Below are 18788 nucleotides of genomic sequence, written 5' to 3' on the forward strand. Positions count from 1 at the left end.
GCGTTCTTCCACAAGAAAATCGAAAGAACAGAGGGGTTTTTCCAGCATTGGTAATCCTCATTCTACGAGGTAGAAGCCTTTTTGTAAAAGAGCTCTTTCGCAAAAAAGTCTGTGTGGACAGGGAAGAAGGAGTTATTTCTCATGGTAGCCATATTAACCACAGCTTATATTCGAGACGGCGTCCATTCAGTCTCGATGGTCACTGCTGACCACTGTCGGCAGACAGGCTACTGGGCTAAATGGACTTTTAGTCTGACTCAATACGGCCATTTTTATGTTCTTAAGCAGATCACTTTAAGAACTGGAAAGGGATAACAAATGGAGTTCCTCAAGGGTCTGTTTTGGGACCCATACTGTTCAATATCTTCATCAATGATGTAGATATTGGGATAGAGAGTACGTTTATTAAGTTTGCAGATGATACCAAACTGGGTAGGGTTGCAACTTCTTTGGAGGATAGGGACATAATTCAAAATGACCTTAGCAAGTTAGAGAAATGGTCAGAGGTAAACAGGATGAGGTTTAATAAAGAGAAATGCAAAGTGCTCCACTTAGGAAGGAACAATCAGTTCCATACATACAAGATGGGAAGCGACTGTCTAGGAAGGAGCATGGCGGAAAGGGATCTAGGGGTCATAGTGGACCACAAGTTGAATATGAGTCAACAGCGTGATGCTGTTGCAAAAAAAGCAAATATAATTCTAGGTTGTATCAATAGGTGTGTTGTAAGCAAAACTCGTGAAGTCATTCCGCCGCTCTACTCTGCACTAGTTAGGCCTCAGCTGGAGTACTGTGTCCAGTTCTGGGCGCCACATTTCAAGAAAGATGTGGAGAAATTGGAAAGGGTACAGAGAAGAGCGACAAGAATGATTAAAGGTCTAGAGAACATGACCTATGAAGCCAGGCTTCATGAACTGGGCTTGTTTAGTTTGGAAAAAAGAAGATTAAGCGGTTTTGATAGCGGTTTTCAAATATCTAAAAGGGTGTCACAAGGAGGAAGGAGAAAATTTGTTCCTCTTGGTTTCTGAGGACAGGACAAGGAGTAATGGGCTTAAAGTGCAGCAAGGGAGGTTTAGATTGGACATTAGGAAAAAATTCCTAACTGTCAGGGTGGTCAAATATTGGAATAAATTGCCAAGGGAGGTGGTGGAATCTCCCTCTCTGGAGATATTTAAGAACAGGTTAGATAGACATCTGTCAGGGATGGTGTAGCTTGGTCCTGCCTTGAGGGCGGGGGACTGGACTCGATGACCTCTCGAGGTCCCTTCCAGTCCTATTATTCTATGATTCTATGATTCTATGACTTTTTCGATGTGCATTTGCAGTGTGGACACTCTCTTTCGGAAGAAGTTTTTTCGGAAGATCTCTTCCAACAAAAGCTTCTTCGGAAAGAAGCCTGTTGTCTAGACATAGTCTCAGAGAACATGTCTGGGCTTTGAAGACCAGAGTGGCTCATGTGGATGAGGTCTAAATTAGCTGTTACCACTCAGAGGAGTGACCTTAGAATCACTGTCAAGAGTTGTCTGGAAACATTCACTCACTGTGCAGCAGCAGTGAAACAGGCGAGGACGATTTGGGAAAATGATTAAGAAAGGGATCGGTAATAACACAAGGTTACCCCTATATAAATGCAGGATACGCCGCTCATTATGAATGCTGCTTGCCGATGTGGTCATCAGACTCAAAAAAAGACATGTTGGAACTGGAAAAGGTTCAGAAAGGCATGACATCAGTTGTGGGCTTTGGAACAGCTGCCATAAGAGGAGAGATTCATAAGTCCGGGATTTTTCATCTTGGAAAAGAATTGACTGAGGAGATCTACGACCCAGATATACAAAATCAGGACTAATGTGAAGAAATTGAATAAGGAAGAGAAATTTACTCATTCCCATAAGACAAGGACTAGGGGTGGCCAATGATATTAATAGGCAGCAGGTTTAAAATAATCAAAAGGAAGTTTTTCTTCACACAACGCAAAGGCAGCCTGTGGGATCCTTCGCCAGAGGCTGTTGCGAAGGCCAAAATTATTACAGGGTTCAAAAAAGAGCTAGGTACATTCATGGAGGATTGGTCATTTGCCAGGACCAAGCTCCGTCTACACCATCCCTGACAGATGTCTATCTAACCTGTTCTTAAATATCTCCAGAGAGGGAGATTCCACCACCTCCCATGGCTATTTGCCAGGATTGTCAGGGATCGTGTCCCGGGCTTGTTGGCTAATTGCTGGGACTTGGGCTATAGGGGAGGGACCACTTGCTGATTCTCTGTTCTGTTCAACCTCTCTGGGGCACCTGGCCTTGGCGCGGTCAGTCGACAGGACACTGGGCTAGATGGACCGTTGGTCTGACCAGTACGGCCGTTCTTATGTTCTGAGTGTGACTGTAACACACACGTGGAGCAGAGATTCTCTTGCAAACAGGCATGCCGGGAGCGTTCTCCTTGCTCACCCGGGAGCCGGTGCCAACCAAATCACCTTCGTTCTGTGGGAATGGAGATGTTCCATAGCAGGAGAGTTTCTGAGTTTATGCTCCCGTCCCACAGGTCACACAAGGAATTTTTGGAAGGCGTACGTGGCTCTGACAGGAAACGCATTTTAGTTTTAGTTGAGAACCAATTTCTCACCGTTTTCCCTTTTTTTGGTAGTTTCTGGGATTTGAATAGAAGCTCCAAGGGATGGTGCATGATGCCAGCCGACAATCACACCTCTTATGCCCCTGTAACATACATCCTGACTGGCTTCCCGGGTACGGAGGAGTCTCAAGTCTGGCTCGCCACCCCCTTCTGTCTGATGTACATTTCAGCCCTTTTGGGGAACTCTCTCCTCCTCTTCATCATAGTGACAGAGCGAAGCCTCCATGAGCCCATGTACCTTTTCCTCTCCATGCTGGCTGCTGCTGATCTGCTGTTATCCACCACCACAGTGCCCAAGATGCTGGCCGTGTTCTGGTTCAGAGCAGGGGAAATTTCTTTTGCTGCCTGCCTCACCCAGATGCTTTTCATCCACATCAGTTTTATTGCTGAGTCGGGCATCCTGCTGGCCATGGCGTTTGATCGGTACGTTGCCATCTGCAACCCCCTGAGATACACCACCCTGCTCACCAAGCCTGTGATCGGGAAGATCGGGCTGGCGGTTCTCACAAGGAGTTTCTGTCTCATTTTCCCTGTCGTCTTTCTCGTGATGCGGCTGAAGTTCTGCGGAACCAACCTCCTGCCTCACACCTATTGCGAGTACATGACCATATCCCGGCTGGCCTGTGACGACATCACAGCCAACTTATGGTACGGGGTCGCCATGGCTATTTTAGCAATTGGCTTGGATGCTGTGCTCATTGCTGTGTCTTACGTGCTGATCCTCAGGGCCGTTTTCCGGCTCCCTTCCAAGGGAGCCCAGCTCAAGGCTCTGCGCACCTGCGGCTCCCACGTCTGTGTCATCCTGATGTTCTACATGCCATCTTTTTTGTCCTCTTTTGCCCACCGGATAAAGCACATCATCCCCGGTTACATTGTCAACCTGGTAGCCAACCTCTATGTGTTCATTCCCCCCATGTTAAACCCCATCATTTATGGGGTGACAATGAAAGAGATCCCGAAGCAGGTGATGAAGGTGTTTTATAGATGCTGCAGCAGAGGCTTCCTGCTGAAGTAAAGCAAGCAACAGAAACACCTTGGGACTTGGAAATTAAAGCCAGATTTTCATCTGAAATGTAGTGGTGCTGTAACTATGGGGAACAGATATGGCTACGAGAACACTGCACTCTTCCACAAAAGGCAGCGGGATACAGTGTGATGGATTGGAGGGGTGCTGCCTTTTCTGAACATCCCAGCCCTCAGGAACTAAAGGGTTACACTCCGGTAGCTAGGATATGCTAGCAAGCAGCCAGGAGAGCCAATGAGAAGAAAGTGTTGAGATTTTAATTGAAAGGAAACCCGCTTGCTATTTTCTTTGTGTGAGTTTAAGCCAGGAGCTGGAGGAGGAAGATGAATTGAACCAAGCAGGACTACCATGCCTGCAAAGCATAGTGGGCATGGGAACGGACTGGACCGTGAAGTGTGGATATGTGAGTAGATAGGGAATGTCTATTTAGATGTGATCAGATTATATGCTTTGTTTTGTTGTTTGGTTAAACTCTTCTGTGCTGCGTTCATGTGACCCCTCGCCTCATTATAACTTTAAAGCTGAATCCCAGGGATACAATTCTCTGTGTTTTAATCTGTTCTTTCCTCAGTTGCTTTATAACAGCTAGCAACCTAGTGTGCTTTGTCAAGTAGATCCTTTGTTTTGTTAATAAAATCACCTTTTTAAGGCTGTGGCTTGGTTCTTATGTCCTGGAAGATAATAGGAGGTCTACGTATGCATGGCTAAGACTGAGAGGTCAGACCCTCATTCCATGCCTATGGCTTGCATCTTCCAGACATTTCATTTGTCTGCTCAACAACACCATTTGCGTGGATGAGCCCAGCTTACCCAGGCTGATTTAACTCTGTTCCCTACACAGGTGTCTTCAAAGGTGGGAAATGCTGGGAGAAAGGTCCTGGGATGCTGTTATTGTGTTCATTTGCACATGCTCTCTGGTGTCCCAGCCATGGGAGACACAGAACAGAATTGTGGTGTGCAATCACTCTGTACTGCCACATCTAGGAAAATCTGAGCCCTATTATTATTACTAGCACTTGTTCTCCAGTCTATATCTGGAAAGTTGAAATCTCCCATGATTATGCAGTTTCCATGAGCATTTATTTCATTAAAAACATTAAAGAGGTCTCTATCCAGATCCACATTGGATCCTGGTGGTCTATAACACACCCCAAGCACTATCCCAGGGGAGGATCTGATAGTTTTCTTCCCCAATGTGATTTTTGCCCAAACGGACTCTGTCTTCTCCATTCCATCACTTTTTATTTCTTTACAATCTACCTCATCTTTGATATACAATGCGACTCCACCACCTTTACCCTTATTTCTGTTTTTCCTAAACAGCACATACCCCTCAATACCTGTACACCAGTCATGCCTAGTATTCCACCATGTTTCTGTTATTCCTATATCTGCTTTCACTTCCTGGACTAATCGCTGTAGTTCCTCCATTTTGTTATCTAAGCTCCTCACAGTGGTGTACAAACATCTTCATTTTTGCTGTTTTGCCTCACTCACATTCTTTACCCAATTTGGCACAGACGTTGTACCTCCAATATGACCTATTAGACTAGTATCCACCCCACCCTTCCTCATGTTCATTCTCCTACCCCCAGCTATATCCTTTCTTACTTCGTTTTCCTCCCTCTCAGTGTTAAAATCTGGCGTAGAGATTACCTGGACATCTCCCAACTGTCTCCCCCAAATTCCTAGTTTAAAGCTCTCTTAATCAATTGAGCCAGCCTCCATCCTAGAAGTCTATTTCCCTCCCTACTTAGGTGAAGTCCATCCCGAGAGAACAGTCCTCTGTCCATAAATGCCTCCCAGTGACCATACATCCCAAAGCCCTCCTTATAGCAACACTGCCTAAGCCATCTTAGTTGCCCTTCTCTAGGAACAGGCAGAATCCCACTAAAGATCACCTGTCCTCAATTTCCTTGAGCATCCTCCCCAGCCTAGCATAGTCTCCCTTAATTCGTTCCAGCAAGAATCTAGCCTTATCATTTGTTCCTACATGAAGGATGATCAATGGATTCCTTCCTGTTCTTCAACCTCAGTTCCACATCCCATATCTTAGCACCTGGCACACAGCACACCCTTCTATTCTCTGGATCAGGTCTGGTTACAGGCCTATCTATTCTTCTCAATAAAGAGTCCCCAATCATGTAGACCTGCCTTTTCCTGGTGACAGTGCGATTCTCTGGGCTATCTCTTGCTTCCTCTTTCTGCAAGTCCTTGCCATTCCTATTTTCCCTTGTAATCCTCTTTAACCCATCCTGTATCCTCCTAATGCTCATTATTGGTGTTGTCTTCATTAACTCTTCCCCTTTGTCTATGGGACTAGGCACTCTCCTCTTCTTCCTCACCCTTCCATCTTCATTATCTACCTGCTGTACCCCTTCTTCATTCTCCAGCTCCACATACCTGTTCTTGAGCTCTATTTTTCCTTCACTGACCCATTTTTAACTCTGCCTGGTTCTCTTAGTCACATGCTTCCACTGTCCATTTTTTTCGCCCAGCAGTCCCCCCTCTGAGGCCCTTGATTCTGCTTCCATCTGCATATCTAACCTTTCCCCTTCAGCCACGTCATGCCTTTCATAGAATCATAGAATCATAGGACTGGAAGGGACCTCGAGAGGTCATCGAGTCCAGCCCCCCGCCCTCAAGGCAGGACCAAGCTCCGTCTACACCATCCCTGACAGATGTCTATCTAACCTGTTCTTAAATATCTCCAGAGAGGGAGATTCCACCACCTCCCTTGGCAATTTATTCCAATATTTGACCACCCTGACAGTTAGGAATATTTTCCTAATGTCCAATCTAAACCTCCCCTGCTGCACTTTAAGCCCGTTACTCCTTGTCCTGTCCTCAGAAACCAAGAGGAACAAATTTTCTCCTTCCTCCTCGTGACACCCTTTTAGATATTTGAAAACCGCTGTCATGTCCCCCCTTAATCTTCTTTTTTCCAAACTAAACAAGCCCAGTTCATGAAGCCTGGCTTCATAGGTCATGTTCTCTAAACCTTTAATCATTCTTGTCGCTCTTCTCTGTACCCTTTCCAATTTCTCCACATCTTTCTTGAAATGTGGCGCCCAGAACTGGACACAGTACTCCAGCTGAGGCCTAACTAGTGCAGAGTAGAGCGGCAGAATGACTTCACGAGTTTTGCTTACAACACACCTGTTGATACAACCTGGAATCATATTTGCTTTTTTTGCAGCAGCATCACACTCTTGACTCATATTCAACTTGTGGTCCACTCTGACCCCTAGATCCCTTTCCGCCATGCTCCTTCCTAGACAGTCGCTTCCCATCTTGTATGTATGGAACTGATTGTTCCTTCCTAAGTGGAGCACTTTGCATTTCTCTTTATTAAACTTTGCTCCATCATCTGCTCAAACCCCCTTCTAACCTCGACCAGAATTTCCACCTGCATCTCCAGTCCTCAGATCTTTTCTTCCATCAGCTCTAGCAGGTGGCACTTCATGCAAACAAAACTCCTTTCAGGTACCCCCTCCAGAATCATGTACCAGAATCATGGCAGCTACCACTTCCAATCACCCTGCTTGTGTTCTCCACTACTTGGGCCATGGCCACTACTGCCTCTGTGTTTTATCTACTTTCTCACCAAAATCCTATTAGTCCGGTGAACACAAAAACAGACCAAAACACCCTCTCCACAGCAAAAACAAACCCCAGACAAGTCCCAATATCCAAACTCCCACTCAAACTCCCCTGTTTACAGCTCTGTTTGCTGGCTCCTGTGTCGCTGCTGCTGTCTGCTCGTTAGCATGTTCATAGGCTGAGCTGCTTTGCCCATAGTTCAATCACATATACATGCTTCTAACGTCACATACCGACATTATACAATCACATGAATAGCATAGAAGGAATCAGAAGGAAATAGGCTTCTATTTGACACCTCACATGGCCCCCTTTGTGCCACTTTTGGGGCCAACACCCCTCCCCACCCATGGGTGCAGCAGTGATCTGGCTGTTCCCCTCAAAATCCAGTAACATGACAGAAGGGCAGAGAGGAGTGAGCTGGAGACGGGGTGACGAGGCGGTGCGGGGGGGGGGGCGGTTGGGAAAAGGGATGGGTTGGGAGTAGAGGTCCAGGAGAAGGAGCTAGGGAGGCTCTCAGGGGAGGAGAGCAGCAGATCAGGGCCCAGGCAGAAGGATGGCTAACCAAGCGGGGTGAGAACGCACTCCTGGAATGGCCGTCACCACCACACACTGTGCCCTGGAGATTAACTTCATCAGTCCCATTGTCAATGTCCATCTTTTCTTGTTTCGCTATGACCTGGAAATTAATCCCAAGCTTCTTGCTCGTTTCGGGCACATTTTCTGGAAGAGGTGTGTGGTGCAGCGAGTGTGTCAGGTCTCAGATGGCAGCTGCTGTCAGAAAACAGGGAACTCTTTGCTGGGGTCTCTGCATCGCAACAACCTGACTAAATAACACACAACAGGAGACAGGCTCAGACACAGCCAGGGAGGGGAAAGGGTTAATTCTCGGCTGCTGCTTTCCTCCTGAGTCAGTCTTAGAGGCCAGGTCCCGGGGGCTCCCTGCTGGCTCCGAGCCCCCGCTGGCTGTGGGGCTAACGGGCCTGTTCGGAGGGAACCTCCTTTGGGATCCCCTCCGGCCCGTCACACCAGGAAGGTTTGCTGGGGTCTCTGGTTCTGTCCCCACAGTCCAGTCTTAGCTGCCCCTCCAGTTCTCACTGATTTTCTCTCTTGCTTTTAACTCCTAGAAACGGAAGAGAAGCTCCAAGGGACGGTGCAGGATTCCAGCCGACAATCACAGTGTTTTTAGCCCTGTCACCTTCATCCTGAGCGGCATCCCTAGCACAGAGGGGTCTCCTGTCGGGATCGCCATCCCCTTCCGTCTCATGTACTTTGCAGCTCTGCTTGGGAACTCTCTCCTCCTATATATCATACTAAGCGAGCGAAGCCTCCATGAGCCCATGTACCTTTTCCTCTCCATGCTGGCCACTGCTGATCTGCTGTTATCCACCACCACAGAGCCCAAGATGCTGGATCTATTCTGGTTTGGAATGGAGAAAATCTCTTTTGCTGCCTGCCTCACCCAGATGTTCTTCGTCCATGTCAGTGTTACTGCCAAGTCGGGCATCCTGCTGGCCATGACGTGTGATCGGTACGTTGCCATCTGCAACCCTCTGAGATACACCACCCTGCTCACCAAGCCTGTGATCGGGAAAATCAGACTGCCAGTTCTCACAAGGAGTTTCTGTCTCCTTTTCCCCGTCGTCTTTCTCGTGATGCGGCTGAAGTTCTGCGGAACCAACCTCCTGCCTCACACCTATTGCGAGCACATGGCCATATCCCGGCTGGCCTGTGACAACATCGCAGTCAACCTCTGGTACGGCATCACCCTGGCTATGTTAGCAGTTGGCTTGGACACTGTGCTCATTGCTGTGTCTTACGTGCTGATCCTCGAGTCCGTCTTCCCGCTCCCGACTAAGGGCACTTGGCTCAAGGCACCTGCAACTCCCACATCGGTGTCATCCTGATGTGTTACATGCCAGTTTTTTCTCATATTTTGCATACCAATTTGAGCGCATCATCCCAGGTTATATTCTCAATCTACTCACCTACCTCTACGTGCTCCTTCCCCCCAAGTTAAACTCCGTCATTCATGGGGTGGCCACAAAAGAGATCCTGAAACGTGTAATCGAGATGTTTTGTTGGTGCTAGAACAGAAGCCTGGTGCTGAGCTAATGGAGGCAGTGGGAAATGTATTGGGGCTTGTAAATTAAGGTCAGGTGTTCATTGCAACGGTTTGGATTTTCACTGTGTGAGCATGAAAGTTTGTCGCACCCGCCAATGGAAGTTGGTCCCATAAAAGGTATTTCTTCAGCCCCATTGTGCAGCTTATTTCATGGCCCTGACGTGCCTAGAATGACACGGCTCACTTCCACAAAAGGCAGCCACACCTAGAAAGTCTTCTTCTAAGACAGCAATGGGCAATAATTTTTGTCGAGGGGCCACTCCAAGATTTTGGAAAGTAGTCAGGGGCCGTATATTTCTATGGAGGAGGTGCGGGGCCTAGGATGGAGGGTGGGTGCAGAAAGGTGCACGGGATAAGGGATTGAAGTGCAGGAGATGGTGTGAGGCCTGAGAGGACATTTAGGCAAAGGGGAGGGTTGTATCTGGGTCAGGGAATAGGGGTGTAGGGTCAAGGAGGGGGCATGAGTGCAGGAGAGGATTCTGACCTGGGAGAGGGGCACTAGGAGGGTGTGCAAGTCTGGAAGAGAGCTGTGACCTGGGAGAAGGGGAAAATAGGGTGCAGATTACAGAAGGTGTGGGGGGTGACTTGGGGCAGGGGAATGGGGTGCAGGGTCTGGGAGGGAGTGTGGGTGCAGGAGAGGACTCTGGCCCGAGGAAGGGCTATAGGAAGGGGTGCAGGGTCTGGGAGGGAGTGTGGGTGCAGGAGAGGACTCTGGCCTGAGGAAGGGCTATAGGAAGGGGTGCAGGGTCTGGGAGGGACTGTGGGTGCAGGAGAGGACTCTGGCCTGAGGAAGGGCTATAGGAAGGGGTGCAGGGTCTGGGAGGGACTGTGGGTGCAGGAGAGGACTCTGGCTTGAGGAAGGGCTATAGGAAGGGGTGCAGGGTTTGGGAGGGAGCTGTGACTTGGGGAAGGAGAATGCAAAGGGTTTGGAAGGTGACCTGCAGGAGGGAGTTGGGGTGCAGGAGGGGCAGGGGTGCCAGAGGCTGGCTCTGGCTGGCAGGTGCTTCCTAAGCATCTCCCAACCAGCAGCCCTGCAGCACCCCCAAGGCAGGCTGGGCTCCCTGCCTGCTGCAGCCCCGGACCACTGAAAACTACAGGCGTCTCCCTCCACGTGGCTCTCAGCTCCGGGAGGGGGGAGAGACTTGCACTGCCCCCATCCCCCAGGCCAATCTCTCAGCTCCTATTGTCTGCTTGTTTCCAGCCAATAGGAGCTCAGAGGCTGGCTGGCATCAGTTGCTATTGGCCAGTTGTTTCTGGATTCACTGAACTCAGAGATTCATTGAGTTTAAGGCCAGATGGGACCCCGGTTTGAGCTGAATGACACAGGCCCTGGAGTGTCACCCACTCCCCCTGTGCTGAGCCCAGTCCCTGTGTGTGGCCAAAGCACCCGCCACCGAGCTGTGGAAACTCCTAAATCCTTCCCAGGGTCACTGCCTGGCCGGGCTCAGCCCCCCACTCCCTAGCCCTGGCCTGTGGCCCCTGGACGCTGCCGGTGGCTGCCTTAGGGCTCCTGTGGCAGGGCTGGGCCCGGCTGAGCCAGGCTGCTCTCGCTCTCTGCCCCACACAGGTAGCTCCCTGGGGGGTAAGGGGACTGGGGAGCAGCCAGGGGTGCCATGGCCTGTGGCGGCAGGGGAGGGGCTCACGGGCACCCCCGACCGGGGGAGAGGGACTGTAGCAGAAGCTTAGAGGAGGTTCCGTTTGCGCCTGTGCTAATTAATGTCTTGCCACTCGGGATAAGGTGCTGGCGGGTTCGGCAGCTGCTTCAATGTCACAAAATGTTGCAGGGGCCGTGTACTACCTTTTACTCCTCCCCCCTTCCCCGCCACGGAGAGGAAACGTCTCAGAAGCAGAGGGAACGGCCTCAACTCAATCAACCCAGCCTGGGCTTTGTCAAGCCGGGACTTAAAAACCTCTAGGGATGGAGATTCCACCCCCTCCCTAGGGAACCCATCCCAGCGCTTCCCACCCGCCTAGGGAAATAGTTTTTCCTAATATCCAACCTAGACCTCCCCCCTGCAACTTGTTCTTCCACCCCTGAGAACAGCCTCTCTCCAGCCTCTTTGGAACCTCCCTTCAGGAAGTTGAAGGCTGCTCTCAAATCCCCCCTCACTCTTCGCTTCTGCAGACTAAATAAGCCCAAATCCTTCAGCCTCTCCTCATAGGTCACGTGCTCCAGCCCCCTCATCATTTTGGTTGCCCTCCGCTGGACCCTCTCCAATGTGTCCACATCCTTTCTGGAGTGGGGGGCCCAGAACTGGACACAACACGCCAGATGTAGCCTCACCAGAGCCGAATAAAGGGGAATAATCCCTTCTCTGGATCTGCTGGCCCATCTCATCCAGTATCATGTGTCCATCATTGGCCACTACGAGAGATACAGAGGGAGTGCACAGAACAGGGCAGTAACGGAACAATCCATTCCCCATCCTCCACTCCTGGCTTCTGGTATTCAGAGACATCAGAAGCATGGGGTTGCATCCCCAGCCCTCTTGGCTACTAGTCATCGATCTACCTATCCTCCATCGAGGTTCCTACTTCTTTGAATGCAGCTGTGCTTTTGCCCATCATCACATCCCCGGGCAATGCGTTCTACGGGCTAGTTCTGATATAAAATTGCTCAAGCCAGTCAAGTCCTAAGCAGACTGCGAAGAGTTTCAAAAGGATCTCACCAAACAAGGTGACCGGGAAACAAAATGGAAGATGAGGCTTACGGTCTAGACATAACTTAAGGGGTTACAGGCCATTGTGTTGTTGTTGGTTTTTTAAATTAAGGGAACGTTATTTACTTGTTCCCATAATATAAGAATTAGAGGTCATCGAATGAAATTAATAGGTAGCAGATTTAAAACAAACCAACGGAAGTTTTTCCTCACACAGCGCACAGTCAACCTGTGGAACTCCTTGCCATAGATGGTTATTAGTGAGGATGGGTAGGAATGGTGTCGCTAACCTCTATTTGTCAGGCTGGAAATGGGTGACAGGAGAGGGATCACATGATGATTCCCGGTTGTGTTTACTCCCTCTGGAGCATCTGGCATTGGCCACTGTTGGAAGGCAGGACACTGGGCTGAGGCACCATTGGTCTGACCCAATTCTTCTGTTGCTGACTCTGCTCATCTGAGGAAGTGGGTTGTGCCCACCTGTCACATTACCGAATTGGAGGGAAGCAGCCAGATCGCTGCTGCACCCCTAGGTGGGGGTGTTGGCCCCAGAAACTGGTATAAAAGGGAGCCATGTGGGGTATTGAATGGGAGCTTATTGTTTGCTGATCTTATGTACGCTATTTATGTGAGTATATAATGTCTGTGTGTGTAGGTAGGAATCTGTAATCTGTGTGGAAGCTGAATATTTCTCTGAATGTGGTTAAGCATGGCTATGGACAGGCTGAGTAGCCAGGCCCTGTAGGACAATGGCACTTGATGGGCCAAGGACACACCCAAAGAATGGGGGCTGTCACCTGAGAGCAGCCAGCAGGAAACACAGAGATTGGCCTCTGACCAGGTGACCGGCTGAGACCAGAAGAGGCCAGGAAGGAGTATAAAGAGGCCATGTGGTCGATGCCATTTTGTTCTCAGCTCAGCACTTCATCCCAGAGGCAGCACTGCAGGGATCGAAGAGCCCGGAAGACCTGTGAACCCATCCTGATGCTAGGATGTGCAACAAGAACTATTAAACCAGCAGCTGTAACATCTCTGCTAGAGCCTGCATCGAGAACTGGGAGATTCAGTGCATGTAACGTACTGTACTTTAATAACCTTACTCTCATGCTTTTCTTTCTTGTGTTGATAAACCTTTAGTTGTTAGATGCTAAAGGATTGGCCCAGCGTGATTTGTGGGTAAGGTCCAAAGGATAAATTGACCAGAGATCTGTGGCTGGTTTCTTGGAACCGGACAGAACTTGTTCGGGATAGGTGGGATTGGTGCTAGGATCCCCCACCTGTGTATGAGGTCTGGGGCCATCTGGGGCACGGTTATTGCTGGGGTGTCGGAGGGGTTTTGCTCGTGAGGCTTCAGGCAGGCTGCTGAAGCGCTCTGTGGGACTGGTTTATGGCCTGTTTGGAGAGGTCACCAGTCTGGGGGCTGTTAGGAGCCCCGGAATCAAGCAATTCGCCCTGAGCAGACGCCCTCAGCTGTGCCCAGACACAGCCCGGTCTGTCACACCACCGAAGCTCATGATACTCCTTGTCTATTTTGGTTAGTCTCTAAGGGTATGTCTAGATTATAGGCTTTTTTCGACAGAAGTTTTGTCGACAGATACTGTCGACAAAACTTCTGTCGACAAAGAGTGTCTAGACTACATCTAATTCTGTCGACAAAGCAAGCCGCTTTGTCGACATGGCAGTGTAGACGCAAAGGACAGTGTAGATGCAATAATTCCTTCTGTCGACAGAACTCTGTCAACAAAAGGCGTTATACCTTGTAGAATGAGGTTTACAGCCGTCAAGAAAACTGCCGAGTTCTGTTGACGTTATGTCGACAGAACTCAGCGACAGTGTAGACGCAGGTATAGTTTTGTCAGTGGACTTTTGTCGACAAAACCCTGTAGTCTAAACTCACTCTAAGGTGCTACAGGACTAGTCGTTTTCTTACATTCTTGCGCAGCGTGGGGAAATGTTTCCTTTGTTCGTGTTTCTTTGCACATTTACATTCTACCCCTGTTTGCTGTTCTTGTGTGAGGAGACGAAGAGCAGCTCCCGATGTACCTTCCCAGCACCTCCTCCTGTGTGCATCTAGACAGACAGGGCGGGGGAGGTCATATTTCAGATTGGAAAAATTTCTGTTGGTGAGAAAGCTACTCGCATCGCCTCTGCGGGGCTCAGAAAGGTTCTCAGTGGCTCATAACAAACTAGAAGATCTGGTAGAGGGCTAACTGGAAGGAGGCCAGTCCTGTCTTCACTTGCTACCCACGGCGCTGGGGAGAGCTGGGAATAAAACCCACATTGGCTGGTGTGGGCAGAATGAAGAGCTCCCTCCCCTCTCTGCGTGCCCCTGGCATGGCCTCTTGTCTGCGCCGGCAGGCAGGGCAGGGTCTCTGCTGTCAGCCTCCTGTGGGGACCTCCCGGTGGGGCCAGCTGGATGCCGCTGTCCCTGAGGGTCTGCACTGATGTCTTTGGGCTGGAGCCAGGCTGGGCAGCTAAGCTGGGCAGAGCATCCCTGGATGGCCAAGTCCTTACTGACCCCCAGGACCTGTGTTCACCATTGCTATGAATCTTATCATAATAGGAGCTGTCTGCACACATCTTACATGAGACATCGCCTGGGAAAATATTCCGTCAGCCTCGTGTGTGGTGCGCTGTGTCTGGTCCCAGCTGAGAGCAGTTTGCAAAGAATCGTTTGCCGGGGCCTAAGTGTCACCACAGCCTTTCTGAATAACACACAACAGGAGACAGGCTCAGACACAGCCAGGGAGGGGAAAGGGTTAATTCTCAGCTGCTGTTTTCCACCTGAGTCAGTCTCAGAGGCCAGGTCCCGGGGGCTCCCTGCTGGCTCCGAGCCCCCGCTGGGATTCCCAGGGCTGCTGTATAAACACCCCTGTCCCTCAGCCCTGCGCAGTGCGGCTTCCCCAGCCCTGCAGCTCCCTGTGTGTCCAGGCAGCGATCGCTCATCCCGGCCGGGGCAGGAGCCTGGTGAGTCCTGGGCAGGGCAGGGATCTGCCCCGGGGCGGCTGGAAACCCCTGGCCTCTAGGAAATGTGGGAAGGGGGGTTGGCTGGAACGGGGCTGCCTCCCTTGCACTGCAGGGCAGCACGGCAGCACCTGGCCTTGAGCAAACGCCCCTGGCCCGGCACGGAGGGGCAGTGTCAGGCCTCGGGTGCCGGGTGACACTTACCCTCGCTCACAGGAGTCAGGGGGGCGCTGGCTGTGGGGCTCAGCGGCGCTGGGCTGGGCCATTCTAGGCTAATGGGGCTGGTCAGAGGGAACCTCCTTTGAGATCCCCTCTTGCCCTGCCATCCCCTCACCCCCTCCCGCGGCTCCACGCAGGGACACGGCCCGTCAGTCACTGGGGCTCAGGGCTGGGCCCAGTGCGGGTGCAGCTGGGCCAAGGGGCAGAGTTCGGGCCGTCCCACCGTGGGGCCCAGGAGTCACCGATAACCAGGGCTGGGTGAGCCCGACGTGCCCTCACCTGCCGTGGCAATTCTCTGTCGCAGGGCTGCGGGCAGCTCTACCAGTGCAATGTTTCTTTGACAGAGCTTCCTGATGCCCCCTGGAGTCACGGCGGGACCCACTGCGGGCTGGGCTGGACAGGGGACGTGCTGACCAGCACCCGGTGACCGAGGGGTTAAACTCAGGCAGCTAGCAAAGGTGTTGCCAGGGCTCCAGAGAATGAATTGGCAAACGGTGTTGAAATTTGAATTGGATCCAGATTCCCTGCCTGTTTCTTTGTGTGGGTGAGAAACACCCGAAGTCGAGAGACACAGACGCAGGATCAGAGAGGGGGTGCGGGTGCTGGAGAGGATTCTGGCCTGGCAGAAGGGTGTAGGAGGGGTGCAGGGAGCTGTGACCTGAGGGATAGGGGTACAGAGAGTTTGGGTGGTGGCCTGGGGCAGGTAGATGGGGGAGGAGGGGTTGGGGTGCCAGAGGCAGGCTCTGGCTGGGAGGCGCTTACCTAGGCAGCCCCCAGCCAGCAGCCCTGCAGGAAGCTGAAGTCTGCAGCCACAAGCTGCTCCATGTGGCTTTGCTCCTGGCAGGGTGAGGGGAGGGGGGGGAGAGGGAGAAAGGAAAGGAGACGTCATTGGCTACCCCTGCCACCGACAAAATATCTCAGCTGCTATTGGCCGAAAAATAGCCAATGGGAGCTGAGAGGTTTTGCTGATGGGCGGGACAGAGCACAAAGCCTCCCTCCTCGCTCCCAGAATAGAGCAGCCCCATTCAAAGTGGCTGCAGCTGCGCTCGGCTTCGGAGTCCCAGCGAGGGGACGTGGTGGGCCACATCTGGCCCGCTGGCAGCCTCGGGCCCACCCCTGCCTCAGACCCTAAAGGAGCCAGCAGGAGGATTCTCAACGAAAGTGTGTTGCGTTCATAACATTATGAACCCGGAGTGACTCCAGAGCAGTAAGTGTGAAGACTGAGTAGGAGCAAGTGGAGCCAGTCCTGTGGCTCCTTTAACTCACCCTTAGAGGCCTGAGAGCACAAGTAGGAAAAATGCAGAGGAGCAGTTCCACTGTGGAAAGTCATAATAGGAGAAGAGAGCCCAATGAAACCCAGGGCCAGAGGCGTCCAAACAAGCTCCCCTCGGTGGGGATGGGGATGTTCCATAGCAGGAGAGTGAGTCTGGTCCAGGGTCCCACCCGACAGGCTGCTGTCTCACCAGGGAGGTTTGCTGGGGTCTCTGGTTCTGTCCCCAAACACAGTCCAATCCCAGCTGCCCCTCCCATTCTCACTGATTTTCTCTTCTGTGTTAGCTCCTGGAAATGGAATAGAGGCTCCAAGGGACGGTGCATGATGCCAGCCGACAATCACAGCGTTTTTATACCTGAAACCTTCATCCTGAGCGGCATCCCCGGTACTGAGGAGTCTCAATTCTGGCTCGCCGTCCCCTTCTGTCTGATGTACGTTGTGGTGCTTTTGGGGAACTCTCTCCTCCTGTTCATCATAGCGACAGAACGAAGCCTCCATGAGCCTATGTACCTTTTCCTCTCCATGCTGGCTGCTGTTGATCTGCTGTTGTCGACAAGTACAGTGCCCAAGATGCTGGCCGTGTTCTGGTTCAGGGCAGGGGAAATTTCTTTTGCTGCCTGCCTCACCCAGATGTTCTTCAACCATGTCAGTATTATTGCTGAGTCGGGCATCCTGCTGGCCATGGCGTTTGATCGGTACGTTGCCATCTGCGACCCCCTGAGATACACCATCCTGCTCACCAAGCCTGTGATCGGGAAGATCGGGCTGGCGGTTCTCACAAGGAGTTTCTGTCTCATTTTCCCCGTTGTCTTTCTCGTGATGCGGCTGAAGTTCTGCAGAGCCAACCTCCTGCCTCACAGTTATTGCGAGTACATGGCCATATCCCGGCTGGCCTGTGATGATATCACAGTCAACATCTGGTACGGCGTCGCCATGGCTATTTTAGCAGTTGGCTTGGACACTGTGCTTATTGCTGTGTCTTATGTGCTGATCCTCAGGGCCGTCTTCCGGCTCCCGTCCAAGGGCGCCCGGCTCAAGGCCCTGCGCACCTGCAACTCCCACATCAGTGTCATCCTGATGTTCCACACATCATCCGTTTTCTCATATTTTGCACACCGATTTGAGCGCATCATCCCAGGTTATATTCTCAATCTACTCACCTACCTCTACGCGCTCCTTCCCCCCATGTTAAACCCCGTCATTTATGGGGTGGCCACAAAAGAGATCCTGAAACATGTGATTAAGGTGTTTTATCGGTGCTGATCTAACGGAGGCAGTGGGAAATGTCTTGGGGCTTGAAAATTAAGGTCTTTGCCCATGAAAGCTTATGCTCCAACACTCCGGTTAGTCTATAAGGTGCCACAGGACTCCTCGCCGATTCTGCAGACTCAGACTAACACGGCTACTCGTCTGATAGTTGTGATGTTGTAACTGTGAATTTTAACTTACTGTGAAAGCCAATGGAAGCTGAGGCAATAAAAGATATTTTTTTCATCCCCTTGTGCAGCTTATTTCATGGCCCTGACGTGCCTAGAATGACACGGCTCACTTCCACAAAAGGCAGCCATGCCTAGAGAAGTCTTCTGCTAAGGTGAAGGGAAACAAGAAAGGAAGGAAGAACAAAGGCAAAGTCACCCTGAGGGAGAACATGGTGTGGGCTGCTCCTCTGGGGCAAGCTGTATATGAGCTGAGCTCTTCAGGGGAACCACAATGTGCAGCCGCAGAGGGGAGGGGAATGCGATGAGCCAGGGGGCAGTGCAGGTGGGAGAGAGGGGGGTGTCACGTTGCTGGATTTTGAGGGGAACAGCCAGATCACTGCTGCACCCATGGGGGGGGGGGTGTTTGCCCCAAAAGTGGTAGAAACGGGGCCATGTGAGATGTCGACTAGAAGCCTACTGTCTGCTGATTCTATATATGCTGCTCATGTGTTTCTTTAATATCTGAGTGTGAAAGTATAAGATTGTACTTTGTATGAATACCAAATGTTCCTCTGTGTGTGGCTGAGCAATGGGCAGAGCTCAGCCTATGGACATGCTAATTAGTGAGGCTCTGTGGGACGATGGCACTCAATGGCCATCACTGGGAACGGGGCCTGACACCGAAGAGCTACCAGCAGGGATAGGCCGCTGGCCAGGTGACCTGCTGCAGCCAAGAAGATACCAGGAAGGAGGGATAAACTGGCCATGTGGCCATCTCCATTTTGTACTCAGCTCAGCACTTCATCCCAGAGGCAGCAATGCAGGGATCGAACAGCCAGAAAGACCTGTGGACCCATCCTGATCCTAGGAT

At 51.2% G+C, this 18788-nt stretch overlaps 1 protein-coding gene and 2 pseudogenes across 1 annotated transcript; all 3 read left to right on the top strand.

The window, feature by feature from the left end:
* The first annotated feature begins 2680 nt into the window (after positions 1–2680).
* LOC102444000 (olfactory receptor 52B2-like) lies at positions 2681–3641 on the top strand (annotated as a pseudogene).
* Positions 3642–7850: 4209 nt separating this feature from the next.
* Positions 7851–9349, top strand: LOC102444239 (olfactory receptor 52B2-like; annotated as a pseudogene).
* Positions 9350–16820: 7471 nt separating this feature from the next.
* Positions 16821–18082, top strand: LOC112546965 (olfactory receptor 52B2-like). Its single transcript, XM_075922593.2, has one exon. The coding sequence runs from the start codon at positions 16821–16823 to the stop codon at positions 17760–17762; it is 942 nt and encodes a 313-aa protein (XP_075778708.2). The 3' UTR covers positions 17763–18082.
* Positions 18083–18788: the final 706 nt, after the last annotated feature.

This window comes from Pelodiscus sinensis, chromosome 1 (genome assembly GCF_052426305.1).
Source record: "Pelodiscus sinensis isolate ZL-2025 chromosome 1, ASM5242630v1, whole genome shotgun sequence".
Taxonomy (NCBI): domain Eukaryota; kingdom Metazoa; phylum Chordata; order Testudines; family Trionychidae; genus Pelodiscus; species Pelodiscus sinensis.

What these genes read in the sequence shown, in the direction of transcription:
- LOC112546965 (XM_075922593.2), top strand. Translation starts at nt 16,821, where the DNA reads ATGATGCCAGCCGACAATCACAGCGTTTTTATACCTGAAACCTTCATC.